General features: G+C 46.2%; 7 protein-coding genes across 7 annotated transcripts; 3 read left to right on the top strand and 4 right to left on the bottom strand.

Moving 5' to 3' along the window:
- Positions 1–70: 70 nt before the first annotated feature.
- On the bottom strand, positions 71–1,354 carry C8R40DRAFT_1054086 (uncharacterized protein; the record flags this gene model as incomplete). Its single annotated transcript, XM_046224911.1, has 8 exons — positions 71–133; positions 188–224; positions 280–478; positions 535–656; positions 709–736; positions 790–1,029; positions 1,089–1,207; positions 1,260–1,354. 8 exons carry the CDS (start codon positions 1,352–1,354, stop codon positions 71–73), a joined length of 903 nt encoding a protein of 300 aa, XP_046082861.1.
- A 130-nt stretch (positions 1,355–1,484) lies between these two features.
- C8R40DRAFT_1120166 (uncharacterized protein) lies at positions 1,485–3,007 on the bottom strand. Its single transcript, XM_046228754.1, has 5 exons — positions 2,776–3,007; positions 2,577–2,722; positions 2,336–2,513; positions 1,784–2,283; positions 1,485–1,726 (listed from the first exon to the last, which is right to left on the bottom strand). The coding sequence occupies exons 1-5, from the start codon at positions 2,902–2,904 to the stop codon at positions 1,648–1,650; spliced, it is 1,032 nt and encodes a 343-aa protein (XP_046082860.1). The 5' UTR covers positions 2,905–3,007; the 3' UTR covers positions 1,485–1,647.
- Positions 3,008–3,037: 30 nt separating this feature from the next.
- Positions 3,038–7,017, bottom strand: C8R40DRAFT_1120162 (actin cytoskeleton organization protein). The gene is made up of 18 exons (XM_046228753.1): positions 6,906–7,017; positions 6,765–6,850; positions 6,577–6,715; positions 6,394–6,512; positions 6,274–6,348; positions 5,924–6,222; positions 5,613–5,854; positions 5,406–5,557; positions 5,008–5,350; positions 4,771–4,952; positions 4,670–4,717; positions 4,458–4,614; positions 4,306–4,406; positions 4,074–4,247; positions 3,769–4,018; positions 3,563–3,717; positions 3,364–3,510; positions 3,038–3,309 (listed from the first exon to the last, which is right to left on the bottom strand). The coding sequence occupies exons 1-18, from the start codon at positions 6,943–6,945 to the stop codon at positions 3,196–3,198; spliced, it is 2,823 nt and encodes a 940-aa protein (XP_046082859.1). The 5' UTR covers positions 6,946–7,017; the 3' UTR covers positions 3,038–3,195.
- On the bottom strand, positions 7,018–8,023 carry C8R40DRAFT_1120158 (uncharacterized protein). The gene is made up of 2 exons (XM_046228752.1): positions 7,866–8,023; positions 7,018–7,817 (listed from the first exon to the last, which is right to left on the bottom strand). The coding sequence occupies exons 1-2, from the start codon at positions 7,983–7,985 to the stop codon at positions 7,464–7,466; spliced, it is 474 nt and encodes a 157-aa protein (XP_046082857.1). The 5' UTR covers positions 7,986–8,023; the 3' UTR covers positions 7,018–7,463.
- On the top strand, positions 7,166–7,321 carry C8R40DRAFT_1053711 (uncharacterized protein; the record flags this gene model as incomplete). The annotated part of the gene is made up of 1 exon (XM_046224876.1): positions 7,166–7,321. A coding segment is annotated over one exon (156 nt), but the record flags the coding sequence as incomplete, so codon positions are not given.
- C8R40DRAFT_1120157 (uncharacterized protein) lies at positions 8,024–11,347 on the top strand. The gene is made up of 12 exons (XM_046228751.1): positions 8,024–8,119; positions 8,170–8,503; positions 8,553–8,829; positions 8,879–9,088; positions 9,141–9,284; positions 9,335–9,414; positions 9,472–9,653; positions 9,712–9,785; positions 9,839–10,312; positions 10,361–10,501; positions 10,565–10,831; positions 10,888–11,347. The coding sequence occupies exons 1-12, from the start codon at positions 8,058–8,060 to the stop codon at positions 11,262–11,264; spliced, it is 2,622 nt and encodes an 873-aa protein (XP_046082856.1). The 5' UTR covers positions 8,024–8,057; the 3' UTR covers positions 11,265–11,347.
- On the top strand, positions 11,329–12,886 carry C8R40DRAFT_529790 (pseudouridine synthase). Its single transcript, XM_046235357.1, has 4 exons — positions 11,329–11,788; positions 11,842–11,897; positions 11,958–12,112; positions 12,178–12,886. The coding sequence occupies exons 1-4, from the start codon at positions 11,551–11,553 to the stop codon at positions 12,713–12,715; spliced, it is 987 nt and encodes a 328-aa protein (XP_046082855.1). The 5' UTR covers positions 11,329–11,550; the 3' UTR covers positions 12,716–12,886.
- The last annotated feature ends 258 nt before the right edge of the window (positions 12,887–13,144 follow it).

Genomic DNA, 13,144 nt, shown 5'->3' with positions numbered 1-13,144 from the left:
TCATCGGGCCGAGATACGCTACACATGTTTTGCTGAGTATATTCTATATTCTATTATTCTATCTGTATCTCTATGGCTTTCGTGCAACGCTAGATAAAAAATTGTACAGATCGAAGGCGAAGACATCATGGACCTGAGATTACTTAGAGACAATACTTACCATCAACTCAGTGACAATGAGACTTACCTTAGACGTGGGGTGCAAATGATCACACCAGATTCCTCTGAACATATGTATTATGAGCAGGTATTACGGGCATTGAAAGGAGAGAACTTTACCGGAATGGTGTACGAAGATCATCCTGCGTGAAACCATATTTATGATAGTTGTCCAAGAAGTTATTGAACGTCGCATGAGCAGAGAACAGAAGAACAGATGCATCAGTATGAGACTGAGCAAATGGAACAACACCAGAACGCAGGCCGTTATTCCAGTCAAGATATGTTTTGCTGGCTTCTTCTGCTCTATCTGTAGGAACTATGAAAGGTATATCAATGTCTAAGTCCCTCGTTTTCGCTGAATCAATTGCAAACCTGCCGGTGATCTGGCGATGGGAGGCACATCGATGAAGAGAAAATTTCGTGCACCAGCGTTGTAAAGTTGCTCTTGTAGATTATACAGTTTTGCCATGGCTTCGACATGCTTTGTACTCCAACTGCATTTCAGATTAGTAGTGGCGCAGACAATGAAGCGGTGATTTTGCCTACGCGCAGTCGTTTATACCGACCCAGGTCACTACGATGTCAAATTATATGCGGCGCATTTAGGTATAAGAGAGGCAAGCTCACCAAAGAGGGTCTCTTCCGAAGACCAACGTGCCCAGTCTGGATTAGTCCCAACGCCAGCTTGCCCTAGAAAGAACGTTTCCACCTGAACCTTGACTCCATCGATAGTGGCGCCTCCGACAGCATAATCATAAACGAGTATTGGATTTTCCGCATAACCTTCGTCTTGTCCATCTAAATTTGGTTTATATCGTGGTTCTGGCATGTACTTGGTAATCAGATGGCCGACCCAGTTCGGAGCCCCTAGCGTGGACGCCTATTAGAAGTGAAGTGCGTACACGAAAGGTAAAATGGAAGCCCACCTTCCTCATTCCACATTTGAAGAGGATATCCCGGAAAATCCACTCCAAGTGGTTTTGCAGCGCGCGGTGCTGTATCGCCACCTTTTCCCTGATATCCTACCGAGCTATACGAGTCACCGCTAGTATAAAAATTCAGTCACTATTATGGCAGGTATAATGATTTATGCGAACAAAATTACGATCTTGCGAATGCTAGTAATACTGGGCCAACTATTGCTGATCTGGATTGCAGTCGAGTTGGTGCTAATAAAAGGAGGATACACCATTGAGTCTATGATTCTAAAGCCTTTGGAATGTATGTAAACAGTGGAGGAAAGCGCAGCGTGACGACGAACGCGTTCTGAACAGACAATGTGACCCGCGGCTGTATGTATACAAGATTGGCTAAGATTGGTATCAAAGTCTGGTGATTTACACTTGTAGATAGATAGACAGATATACGCGGCTCCGTCTAAGACGGGGTCCCGCAAGGGAACAGCCGGGCCCAACCATCTCGACTGCAGCGAATGCTCATCCGACAAGGGATGGTAGGGTAGTATACTACCACCTCATCATCATATTAATCAAGTAAGTCAAAGTGGTTTTCATCAATAGTCTCGTAGATATCAGCACGATCTACGAGACATCGCAACGTTTCGCTATCGACTTACAGGTTAGTCATATAGTGGATGTTAATGGCAAGGCTTGACGCATACTTTACTTGGCTCAAAGAGATTGATGGAGTGCGGTTGAGCACTTGTTCCACAATGTCCCCTCTCCTGATGCCCTCATATGTGAATGTGGGCCTTGACGTGCGCAAGGCAGCCATACTGTCACTGATTACGGACAGGATAATTTGCCCCAGATCTGACGACTGTTCTTCCCGTAATGGTTTGAGAGTGGTAGGAGGGTATCTAAGTCCAGCTATTCTGGAAGGACCGGATTCCGCAGAATCACCTCTACCTGAGGACAACGTATGACCGTCACGTCCTCTAGCTGCCCGCCGTGGTCGAGGGGTAGGTGAAGGAGGGGGAAGGTATCGGGCATTCCTGACTTTTGCCGGGGTCTCTAAAACACTATCAACGTCGACAGATCTACTGACGCTGTCTGTGAGTTCATCGTCTTCAGTGAGATCAGGGGATGCTTCTGAGTGAAGCTGGAGATCTTGTAGGTCACGACTGATCTCGGAGGGAGCCGGTCTCGCAGAAGCCATTGACTGAAAATCTTGTTGGCAGCGGAACCCAATCAGAATCCGAATAAGGACATACCGGTTGGCCATGTAAAGCCGTCTGCGTGTCTACTATGATCTGTGCAATGTGGTGGAAGACTTCATGAGGATCTTCAATATATTCCAAGCTTTGTAGAAGCAAGGATCTAATTTTTATGCCCCGAGCAGTTGTCTTGAACTCGTTTAGTTCTCCCACAGCTCGCACGAAGCGGAGTTCACTGACTAAGTTGAATCAGCCCATCTTGATCCATTTGGCGGTAATACTTATCAATAACACGCACCTGGTAATATCATCATCCACAAAATCCTGCTCAAGAGTAGGATCGCGCCAGAACCGTGCCATTATGCAACCACTACCATCGTCTAGCTTATAGGCAATCTGATTGGGTGTCACCGTCTTCTGGCGCACATTACCGACGACAATGACCTGCAGAGTTGACATCAGGGATGGTGGAACTGGAATATGGAACATAGCTTCACTCGTTTAAAGGGCTTGTCGTTCATTGAGAACAAAGCTTTCTCGTAAGGCAAATCAGCTTTGAGAAGCTGCCGAATTGAAACATGTCGTATACTGTGCGGTGCCTCCTTAGCAAGGTGCTTGGACCACATCTGAAATGAAATGAAGCCTGATCAAAGATGGAACAACATTAGACATTAGAGTTACATGATTTGAGTCTGAATCTGGATCCGAGTCCATGCTGATAGTGGTAGGAAAGAAACAATTGAACAACCATTGAACATGTGAGCAAGCACTTATACACACATCGTAGCGATCGTCAGTACATAACGTTTAGTACTCGAGACTAGTGAGCTAGTATACAGCGTGCCTATTTGCCTATCTGAGTCTCAGGGCAATGAGGAGTTGCTTATTTAGGGTAATCAAGAAGACGAGGATGGCATTTACTGTTCGTATGTAGTACATATTCTCAACAGTCCCTTCGCCATTCCCTCTTCCACCTTCTTACGGGAGTCACTTACTCTTTTAATTATGTTCATGATAGAGTCATGATCAATCTGCATAATGCCGAAATTGTCAGCAATACAGATCGAACAGAAAGACCAATTCACCTCTGATGATTCAAACCCACAAGCATCAACAAATTCTCTTCGTCTTTCAGATGTGCCCTCTTGAGTACTCATGCTCTCGAGTGCAATAGTCATTTCTTTGAGCACAGCGATGCCTACAGCGCGGATTGGTTTAAATTTAGCCACCAGCTGAGGACATCGGTTAGTCTCTAAATCGGTACTCGAACACCTAGCAGCGTACGTTACCAAGCTTGTGGATCTTCACAACCGAAGCAGGCTTGAACCTTATTGTTTCAGTCACAAAAAGTAGGAAAGCTTCTTGTGCGATCGTAGCTATATGGAGGGCTTCATTGAGATGCCCAGCGTTTTTGGCGGCTTCAAACCGAATTTTCATGTCTGTTGTTAGGTTCTGTCAGTAGACGTATTGAGACCTAGACCGACACTTACTTTCAAAAAATTTGATGAGATCTTCGGGCGCATCAGTGATCGGTGGTGTCTCCTCCTCCTTTTTGACATGGCCATTCAAGGGAGGGGTGATATCCACGCCTCTGAGAGGCAGTCCGGTCTTTAACTCCGTATTTTTGGCAACATCTGCCAACACCACAGAGGCTGGCGGTCGGACGTAGTCATGGAAAGGCTCCAGCCACTCTGTTAGGGCGTCAGTGTATGAAATCAGTGACAGCTCATCTGGTGTGAGCTAAATAAATTTGGATGTGATTCAGCAAGGCGAAAGTTGAGAGTATGTAGCCCACCTCAGCCATCTCTTCCTTTTCCCTTCGAGCCAGTCGTTCTTTTAGGGATCCAAGTTTAGGCGAGATCTGTGGACGATCACCAACGAGAAGTTTCTCTTCCACGACGTCGGAGAGGTCGCTTGCCTGCGAGAAGACTTTGATGTATGACTTCAAGAAGGACCATACCCATCCATGCTGAGAGAAGGTGAAAAACGTCGGTTCAGCGCCTAAATACTATCTGTAGTGCGCTTACACCTTCTGATTTTCCAAACAACAAAGTCTGAGTATTGAAGTCTTCCACACTTTTGGGTTGATAGTTAGGGAGAATCTCAAAGTCTCGATTGTCATGATGTACTGAAACGAAATCAACAAGGATTGTTAACTGAAGTAGTAAATGGATCATACAACGGTCAAAGACGAATTTAAGCTCGATAAGCTCGAGGTCGATAATGTCGGAGGATATGACTTCATGGGTGATTCGCATCCGGAGATACTCCAGCTTCGTGATGTCTCGTTGTAATGAGTTTTCTAACCAGTCCTCAAAGAGGATGAATTGTGGAATCTTGCCGTGGGGCATGAGTCGCTGAGTTTTGATTCTGAGACCGCGAAGTACTTACTTGCGAATATTTCTCAGCAGAAAATGCCCGGATAACGTAATCATTCGTCTGACAATACTCTTCAACTCAAACAGAACTTCGCACTCGGGACGAAACCTCACCTCTTGAGAGTTACTGACGTAAATTTGACTGGATTCCAAACATTCAGAGGTGAGCGTCAGGTCGCCACTCGCTGCGAGGGAGAATGTGGAACAACGGGAAAGGATGAAATGGGATAGTGTGTCGTTCTGCACCTGTTTGATCCTCAGCAGGCGGTAATGTTCTAGTGCTACGGACGGTGCACCTAGGGGGCTAATCGTCAGTGATCTGCTACGAATGCTGAGCGGGGTTTTGCTTACCAAGGAGTCGATATATTCGTATCAACATCAAACGTATCTGGAATGCTTGTTCGCTTTTCGATAACGCAAACTCTAGGAGGACAACCGCCTTGTATAGGTATTTGATGTCTCCGCCCATTTTCCATAGATTCACAAACACGCTTCCGGCGAGTATAGCGAGATCGTCTACGTATTGTAACTCTGTGGTGGGCAAATTTCGACCTAAAGGAAGCCCTTCTAGGTACTGCGAAATGTAAAGTGCTGCACGTGAAGTTTCCGCGTCGACTGTCAACTCTGATGCTGACAAGTTATAACGGGATAGTTTGTGGGAGTTTATTGTACGTTGCACGGCTTCCACTGTCGACTAAGAGAAATGGCATTATGGGAGGAAGGGCTATATTAATAATAAATTTACTCACCAAAGATGAAGGACAGGCTTGCAGAACCTCCGTCCAGGCAGCGAGGTCGTTCCCCTCAAGGCCCAAGTAAGGCTTAAGATCTTCAAAACAGCAAGCTTTGTCGCCGAAAGTCTCGAAATATCGCTTCAGGAGATGCAACAAGCGCACTGTATCTGAGTAATGCTCATGATCAATTGGATCTTCAGATAGGTGAACATTGGGACCGACCGGTAGAAACGCCGTGTCTTCTTGCACGGTGCTCGAGTTCCAGCAAACCCAGCAAACCTGAACGATCTTTCCTGCCGTCCTGAACAGAGATATTGGTGAAAAGCGCCAATGTATTTGATATTTTGGAACTGCATTGCTCCTTGGCGTCCTCGGAAGGTCCAGCATGAGCCTCCCCTTTTGATTCTGGTAGTGATGCAAAGGTACCGTCGATTACAGAAAGAAATTCAAGCCAATTCCGATCGCTAAGCGGTGTCAAAAACAAGATAAGTGTTGGATTATACATTGCAAAAAAATATATGATATTCACTCACCCTTTCTCGAGAATACGTTGCTCAGCGCGTTTCCCTTCCTCTTCTAGAGCACCTCTGGATCTCATTAAATCTCGACGAATTTCATTGCAGGCCAAATTGGTTTCACAGATATTACGGCCAGCCGGTGTCTCAAGTAGTGTCATAGCTTCATCGTATTCCGAAAGTTCGCGTAAGACAGTGAGGTGAAGGTAGAAACGATCGGAATGGACAGACGACGGAGTTGGCGCGGAGGTTATGAGACGAAGAGCTAACTTGTAGAGCAAGGTCCGCATTTCAACAGGGGTGTTATTATCATTGGCCTAAACAAAATTTGAACGCGACAAACTACTGAGCATAGAGAATGTCATTACCTGAAGAACATTGCTCATGACGTTCCAATACAAATAACGGTCCTCTTGGAATTGTTTGTACATTTTCGAAGCGACCTAAGACAATTAGTGATTTCCAATAACAACAGCATAATTACGCACTTGCTGGGCAGATTTCCAGTTGCTAGCACGTACGTTAGCGAAGAAGGTCTGAGCTCCGAGCTCCTCATTTGTCGGTTGTTTTTTGTAGGCGGCATCGTACATGGTGATCATGTCCTTGTCTAGCAAAGTTAATGTAGGATCTAGCGCGACCTGTCATTTGTTATTCGTACGAAATCGGCTCACGTCGTCCGAGTCCGCGCAGTACATGCATCATTGCGTTGAGGGTGCTGTCGTCAGTAGGTTTGGATTCCAGAACCTCGTCACAGAGCACCAGCGCTTCCTCCACCTTTTGATAGCGAACCAACGCAAGGGCTTTCAAGGCCTGAACACGGGTGAACAAAGATCGAGAAACCACGACAAAAGCAACCCACCTTGACTAAAGCATTCTTCGGATGTTTCTTGAGTACCTTGTTGCATTCTGTGATTGCAGACTTGTGGGAACCAGTGTCCAATGCATCTGGAGCAGGAGATTAAAATTTTGAACAACTGTTTCACCACAAAGAGCACCAAACCATAGATTGGACGAATTTGACGGTCGAGAGCAACCGACATTCAAACGGAGAGGTAATGGAAGAAGCGGAGGAACGCGGATGGTTACAAAATTTATGGCGCTTTTTTACATGTGTCCGAAACGCGTTGCCGGCGGCAGTCAATACTGTAGTTCTCTTTTCCTAACCGTGACTACAACCAATGCGGTTGCTCCAACCTTTACTCTCGCGGTGCAGCCCTGTTTCTTCAACTACATTATTCTGCATGCTAAATAGGTCATTACAGAGGTCTCGACCCAGTCCTGGGTGTTTTTACCGGGTTTCTCGCGTACTATCTTTATGAAACCCATCCTAGAACCTCTCTGCCGCAGGAACAGAGGTTGATGGAACTTGTTCGGTGGAAATGGTCAAAATGGCAGGAAGCGCGTATAGCAAAATAAAATGCAACAAAAGTTGATGAAATAGGCTCAGTGCGACCTTGTCCACAGCTAGCTGTAGGAAAGTGAACGACACCTGCTTTCGTAGCCTGTTGAGCGTGCATCAGCTCGAGTCCGCTTCTCAAGTTCTCAGTAATGACGGACTTCAAGCGTGACGCAGCAGTTCTTGAATGGCAGACATCGCCCCGTAAAAAGTCTGTCTCTCCATTTCCGTGAGGCCTAATTCTCCGGCTTGGTCCGATCTTCGTAACGCGATACCGACGACAACGTTCTTTCGGACGACTTGGAGGGGATTTTCTGTTTCAGCAAGCCATATAATGGTCGCAATCTGCGATGCGTAAAGATTGTGTAACGTCTGTATTCGGTCTGAAGGAGCAGAGCCAAATAGAGGGGTGAGCTGGATAGCGATTGGTGGTGGTGGCAATATAGGAGCATTGGGCTCGGTAGTATCTGGAGCTGAAGGGGTAACTGGGATCGTTGCCGGCAAGGATACCTGGATCTGTGAATGTTGAGCATCAATTGGATGTGATTCTGCAATATCACCTACGAGATTTCCGACTTTCCCAACTTGTGTCACTAAGATCAGGGTACTATCTCCATAGTATTGTAAAGATATTTCTGTGGGGACTCCGTACAAAGTTTTGGTACAGTTGCGAGATGGGTGCATGATGAACCAAGGCGATAGAGTTAGGCGCTTGTGCGCGCTTAGTGTTGTCAACCTAATCATCTTTCCTTCATCATGGAGGCTACGTGGAATAGCGGATGGTGGGACTTTCATCCTCTCTCAGAGTATCCACGCAAGTGCGTCAATCTTCCTTGGTCTGCGAATACATATCAATAATCAATTTCAGACCCGTGGAATGGTCAAACTCATCAGTAATATTCACTGCGCATGCACTTCAACCTCTTATCATCGCTCGACATTTCTCCTCGTCCAGACAATTCAGCATTCCCTTTCCAGCTCCAATTTCATCAAATTTGAATGCTTATGATCCTCCCACCATCATTACCTGCTCACCGGATGACCGTTGGCTATTCGCATTTTTTCCTGGCAGAGGTGAAGATGGTCTGTGCTGCCTGTGGCACAGGGGTGTCGAGCTTGACAATTGGAGTGTTAAAGAATGGTGGCTGTTCGCTCAGAGTGCCGGGGCTGTAGCTGCTCGCTGGTTAGGAGGTCCGAGAGAAGTAAGCAATTGCTTTTACTCGCAATATCTCTGACCTGTAATGGTTCCAGTGGACCATTGACTCTTCTTCTGGCGCTCCGACGCGTCTGCCTTCACGCGGTCCTTCAACACCAGTCTCTAATCCGACCTTAGTTCTCGTGACACAAGACCACCGCCTTTTTGTATGCTACCTCCGATACTACAAGCCAAAATTGAACATGTTCAGTTGCTCCCTTCTACGACCCTCAGTGATCGTCGAGCAAGAACCCGATAACTCTCAGGAAACATTAGACGATGTGGACTCTGTCAAAATTTGCATCAATGCTGCTATTGGCACTACTTACAGCGGTATTGCTGTTCTTCAAACCAATGCGATATTGTCTAACATCTTTTCCAGACTCCTCAATCCTTGTCGCAATGCGATCTCAAGTCTTTCCGATATCATTCTCTGTCCCGACTCCTGATCAGTTTTCGCTGGACCTCGGTCTGCCGCTAGAAATGGAACCTGACCAAACGGAGGTTTATCCCACTGCCCGTGAAGATTCTGCAGAGGACTCCATTATCCAAATAGCTGAAGTTCAACTGCAATTCGACGGAACCCGCATGGGTAAGCAAAGGTTTCAGCCCCCGCAATGCGATTGATGTTTACCATCGAGAAGTACTATCCTCCAAAGTGCACCCTGTCATCGAAAACGCACCCAATCGGTTACGGGACTTGTGCTTTGTTTGCAAGACTCCCTCGAATGAGAATTTATCCTCAACAAGCATGCATTTGGTAGCGAGTTTCATTGATTTCAAAGAATGTTAGCGTGCACCGCATACCTGTTATGAAACCACTCATCGTTTCGACTAGATGTATCTTTACCAATCTTCAGTATGAAGTGTTATTCATTCATAAGAACAAATGCTTCCGGTGGAGAAAAGGGTACATGGGTATAAGTTTCTGTAACGTCTTCACAATTAACTGTCATTTATCCAGTTTCTTCACAGACTATGCAATCAGAAATGACCCGCGATTTCGAGCCTGGAGCGCTCGCACAAGTAGCGGTTTTTCAACCAGCATACACGGATCATGGTATATACGTCTCTATTTACGATACCTCGGGCATGCAGCCTCGCCACAAAATTCAGCAGGCAGAATTATCTGTCGGTCACCTAAAAATGCTGAAAATGCAAGTGATAGTAATGGCGGATAAAGCAGTCTGAATAATCATGCTAACGCTGTTATAGACCTGATTTAACGTACGATGATACTTGGGGAGCTTCCCCAGTCCTTGCACCCATCCGTACCCTGGGAACAGAAGGTGCGAATTCAAACAACACTACTCATTTTGTTCATGAGTTTATATCACTTTAGTTCCGATCAATTCCATCGTCTCTCCTGGACAAAATCTTTTATGCACGATTTTCCCCTCACCTTGGTCCTCTCAGATGTCGATTCAGAAGTTGCCTCGACCATCGTCGAGCAACCTTGCAAGCAGCTCTAGCTCTATTCCCTTTCTGGCATTATCCATAGTCACAGCTATTCTCTCAAATCGTTCCACAGATGACCTTACTCACTCCTTCCTGCCGTCCTCAACACCTTTGATTGAAGTTGCTGAGGTCTTGCATCATGTGTTCACCCTCTTAGATCGATATGTACCTGGATCTTTTACTTTACAGCTTGGAATAACCGTAGAATCCTATCGGGCCAGGACCTTGCGTACCTCTTCGAACATTCATGATAGGGAGAGGGCAGACGTCATCTGGCGGACCGCGCACGATATGATCTCTGTGGCTACGTGCAACGCCGTTTTCAATGACTGCACAGACGGGCAAGAATATCAAACCGGTATGGATAATCATTGTCGTCCGATCTCATGTAACTCACTTGGCCAAGATCTTGTTTGGCAGATGATTGATCTTTCAAGTTGGATATTGGGTCTCGTAGAAACGATTGTTAAGGAGTGTATCCTGTCATCCGACTTTGCCGACTCCACTGAATCTACTGGTTCTTCCGGAGATGACCTTTTCGGTTCTGGTGTGTCCAATTTATCTTACAAGTTTCCCCGAGACATTCATTGCATGGCGATAACGATGTTAGATTCACCAATCAAGGACACGAATCTTCGGTCATTAGACTATCCCGTGTTCATGCATCTTGTACATATTCAAGCACTTCGGAACCTTAGAATTGCACTTGGGCATGTTAACCGGTTCCGCAAGTACCTGATTGGACTCACACCGAGGACGGAGAATTCCCAGCTTTCAAAAGAAGTCCTACTTGATCTCGTCGACTATTCTGGCATTGATATTTCAGGACTTGACAAAATATTTCAGGAATTGGAAAATTTTGTTCAAAAATTTGATGGTATGACAACGGATCTGAAACCAACTTTTGGCTAACTTGCTGTTGAAACGACGCAGATGATGAAATGCGAAAAGCATTGGCTTCCTGTTCACCATCACTGTCTATGCAAATTCCACTGAGGGAAGCTGTAAACTCCATGTCACGATCTCCGGCGTTGAACAAGGCGCGGTTGTTTATCAAGTCCTTTGAGATGATAGACGGACATAATCAAACAATGTCACTTGACCGTTTGCAGAAGGACAAAATCAAGAACAGAGATGTGGTGTCAAAAGGAGTTCTGTTATATCGTGCGCAGGGAACAGAGTGCGTACGATGCGGCGGAAGGTCAGAATATGGGAAAGATATCATGGTATCACGTCCGTTAAACAATTGGGAAAAAAGTTGGGCGAGGAGATGTATTTGTGGGGGGTTGTGGACGAGGACGTTACCTTAGCCTTACTTCCTAATTAGTCTTATTACGCACAAACTAAAAATGCATTCGGGCAAAAAGGTGATCGGCCCGTCGTTTTTCCTCCTCACAACCAAAAACGGCTACATAATTCTGTGCTTCAACGTTCAACATCGACACCATTCGCTCCAGAATTTTGTGGCCCAGACGAGCCTATCTCGCCTGGAATTTTTGTGGTCGGTCCCATCCGTCTATCTCAAGCTGCTATGGCCTTGAATTCGCACCGGTGTTATCCCGTAGACAGTCGCATTATACTGTTTCCGAGTCAATAATGCCCAAAATCACTGTTCCACCTCTTCCTGTGTCGTGTCTACTTGGCATGATCAAACCTTCGGGACCAACTTCAATGTCTTTACTCAATGACATGCAACCGCTCCTTTCCAAATCACGGTTATTCGAGCAGCCCCCCGTAGGTGCACCCAAAAGAAAGAAAAAGCGCTCCAAAAAGGTAGGTGATGTCAAAGTGGGTCAAGGAGGCACGTTAGATCCTCTTGCGGATGGGATTTTGGGTGAGTGGATATATGTATGTTGTATCACAGAAGATCTCAATACTTCTCCGAAGTGCTTGGAGTTGGTAAGGGTACCAAAAAACTCACGGAATTTCTTGATTGTACCAAAGTACGTTAATATTCAAATACTGATCACCGTTAATACCCATGCCTATGAAACAACCAACAGGAATATTACACGACTTGTCTTCTGGGCTGTGAAACGGATTCATACGATAGTGAAGGGGCTCGAGTCCGCCTTGCACCCTGGAAACATGTCACGAAAGAAAAAGTGGTGGAAGCATTAAAGAAGTTCAGAGGAGAAATCAAACAAACACCGCCCATGTACGCATCCCTTTCATATCGGCGACAGCCAGTTTGAAGCTTGACGTTCTTTACCCACAATGTAGCTTTTCCGCTCTAAAAATGGATGGCAAACCGCTCTACGAATATGCGCGCAACGGAATTCCACTTCCTAGACCGATAGAACCTCGAACAGTGACCGTGCATAGTCTAGAGCTGGTTGAATGGAAAGGAAGTGCCCACTCATTTTCGTGGCCCGAAAAAGCCCTCAACGAAGATCAGAAAAAAGCGATGGAAGCCGCGATACGAGGAGTTGACAAAACTGCGACCATCGAAGACGATCCGGAGAGTACTGTACAGGATGAAAAACCGATAGCCTTTGTTATCAAGATGAAGGTCTCCGGTGGTACTTATGTTCGTTCGTTGGTCCACGACCTTGCGCATGCCCTTGGTTCTGCAGGACATGTTGTGACCTTGACTCGATCTCGTCAGGGACGATTCGTACTTAATTCTACAGAAGATGGTGACCGAACCTGTATACCCTGGTTAGTCTTCGAAAAAGCCCTGACTGATCCTGGTGCAGCTGATGAAGATGGATGGACTGAGTGGGAACGGGAGGTTTTACAGCATATGGAAGTAATATGAGGCCCCCTTTATGTATCCGGGACGAGAAGGTCAATAGAGGTCAGAAACTCTTACAGAGAAACGCCTATATATAGGTATAGGTACTATAGGACGATGGGTATGGAACCTTGAAACTGGAATACAAGCCTTTCCCGAGTGCCGTCCAATTATGTTGCAGACTTTTGGCCTTAGAATCTGGCCATCGGTTTCAGCCGGTCACTTCCACGGTAAGCGGAGTGCCTTTCTCATCTGACTCGAATAGCATTCCCCTGCTCAACACGGGCCATATCAGGGTCTATCGGTGAAGTACGCCCGCGGAGGCTTCCCGGAACTCGGGCATCGCGAGCGGTCCGTGCGCCCAATCAACCGGTCCGCAATCAGCTGGTCCGAAGGCCCGGTCCGACCAAGTTAAAGTACTTATAAGAACAAATGTACCTTCCAATACTTGTC

Source organism: Lentinula edodes (genome assembly GCF_021015755.1).
Source record: "Lentinula edodes strain Le(Bin) 0899 ss11 chromosome Unknown C8R40scaffold_35, whole genome shotgun sequence".
NCBI classification, from domain to species: Eukaryota; Fungi; Basidiomycota; class Agaricomycetes; order Agaricales; family Omphalotaceae; genus Lentinula; species Lentinula edodes.
This window is presented reverse-complemented; position numbering and strand designations above follow the sequence as displayed.

What these genes read in the sequence shown, in the direction of transcription:
- C8R40DRAFT_1120166 (XM_046228754.1), bottom strand. Translation starts at nt 2,904, where the DNA reads ATGTGGTCCAAGCACCTTGCTAAGGAGGCACCGCACAGTATACGACAT. An exon ending in GTGGATGATGATATTACCAG is followed by an intron (nt 2,514 to 2,576) that starts GTGCGTGTTATT and finishes CAACTTAGTCAG; the next exon opens with TGAACTCCGCTTCGTGCGAG. An exon ending in CGGCTTTACATGGCCAACCG is followed by an intron (nt 2,284 to 2,335) that starts GTATGTCCTTAT and finishes CAAGATTTTCAG; the next exon opens with TCAATGGCTTCTGCGAGACC.
- C8R40DRAFT_1120162 (XM_046228753.1), bottom strand. Translation starts at nt 6,945, where the DNA reads ATGTCGGTTGCTCTCGACCGTCAAATTCGTCCAATCTATG. An exon ending in CTGCTGAGAAATATTCGCAA is followed by an intron (nt 4,615 to 4,669) that starts GTAAGTACTTCG and finishes CCCCACGGCAAG; the next exon opens with ATTCCACAATTCATCCTCTT. An exon ending in TGTTTGGAAAATCAGAAGGT is followed by an intron (nt 4,248 to 4,305) that starts GTAAGCGCACTA and finishes ACCTTCTCTCAG; the next exon opens with CATGGATGGGTATGGTCCTT.
- C8R40DRAFT_1120158 (XM_046228752.1), bottom strand. Translation starts at nt 7,985, where the DNA reads ATGCACCCATCTCGCAACTGTACCAAAACTTTGTACGGAGTCCCCACA. An exon ending in TTGGGAAAGTCGGAAATCTC is followed by an intron (nt 7,818 to 7,865) that starts GTAGGTGATATT and finishes CAACATTCACAG; the next exon opens with ATCCAGGTATCCTTGCCGGC.
- C8R40DRAFT_1120157 (XM_046228751.1), top strand. Translation starts at nt 8,058, where the DNA reads ATGGAGGCTACGTGGAATAGCGGATGGTGGGACTTTCATCCTCTCTCA. An exon ending in GTGGAGAAAAGGGTACATGG is followed by an intron (nt 9,415 to 9,471) that starts GTATAAGTTTCT and finishes GTTTCTTCACAG; the next exon opens with ACTATGCAATCAGAAATGAC. An exon ending in TTTTGTTCAAAAATTTGATG is followed by an intron (nt 10,832 to 10,887) that starts GTATGACAACGG and finishes GAAACGACGCAG; the next exon opens with ATGATGAAATGCGAAAAGCA.
- C8R40DRAFT_529790 (XM_046235357.1), top strand. Translation starts at nt 11,551, where the DNA reads ATGCCCAAAATCACTGTTCCACCTCTTCCTGTGTCGTGTCTACTTGGC. An exon ending in TCTTGCGGATGGGATTTTGG is followed by an intron (nt 11,789 to 11,841) that starts GTGAGTGGATAT and finishes ACTTCTCCGAAG; the next exon opens with TGCTTGGAGTTGGTAAGGGT. An exon ending in ATCAAACAAACACCGCCCAT is followed by an intron (nt 12,113 to 12,177) that starts GTACGCATCCCT and finishes CCCACAATGTAG; the next exon opens with CTTTTCCGCTCTAAAAATGG.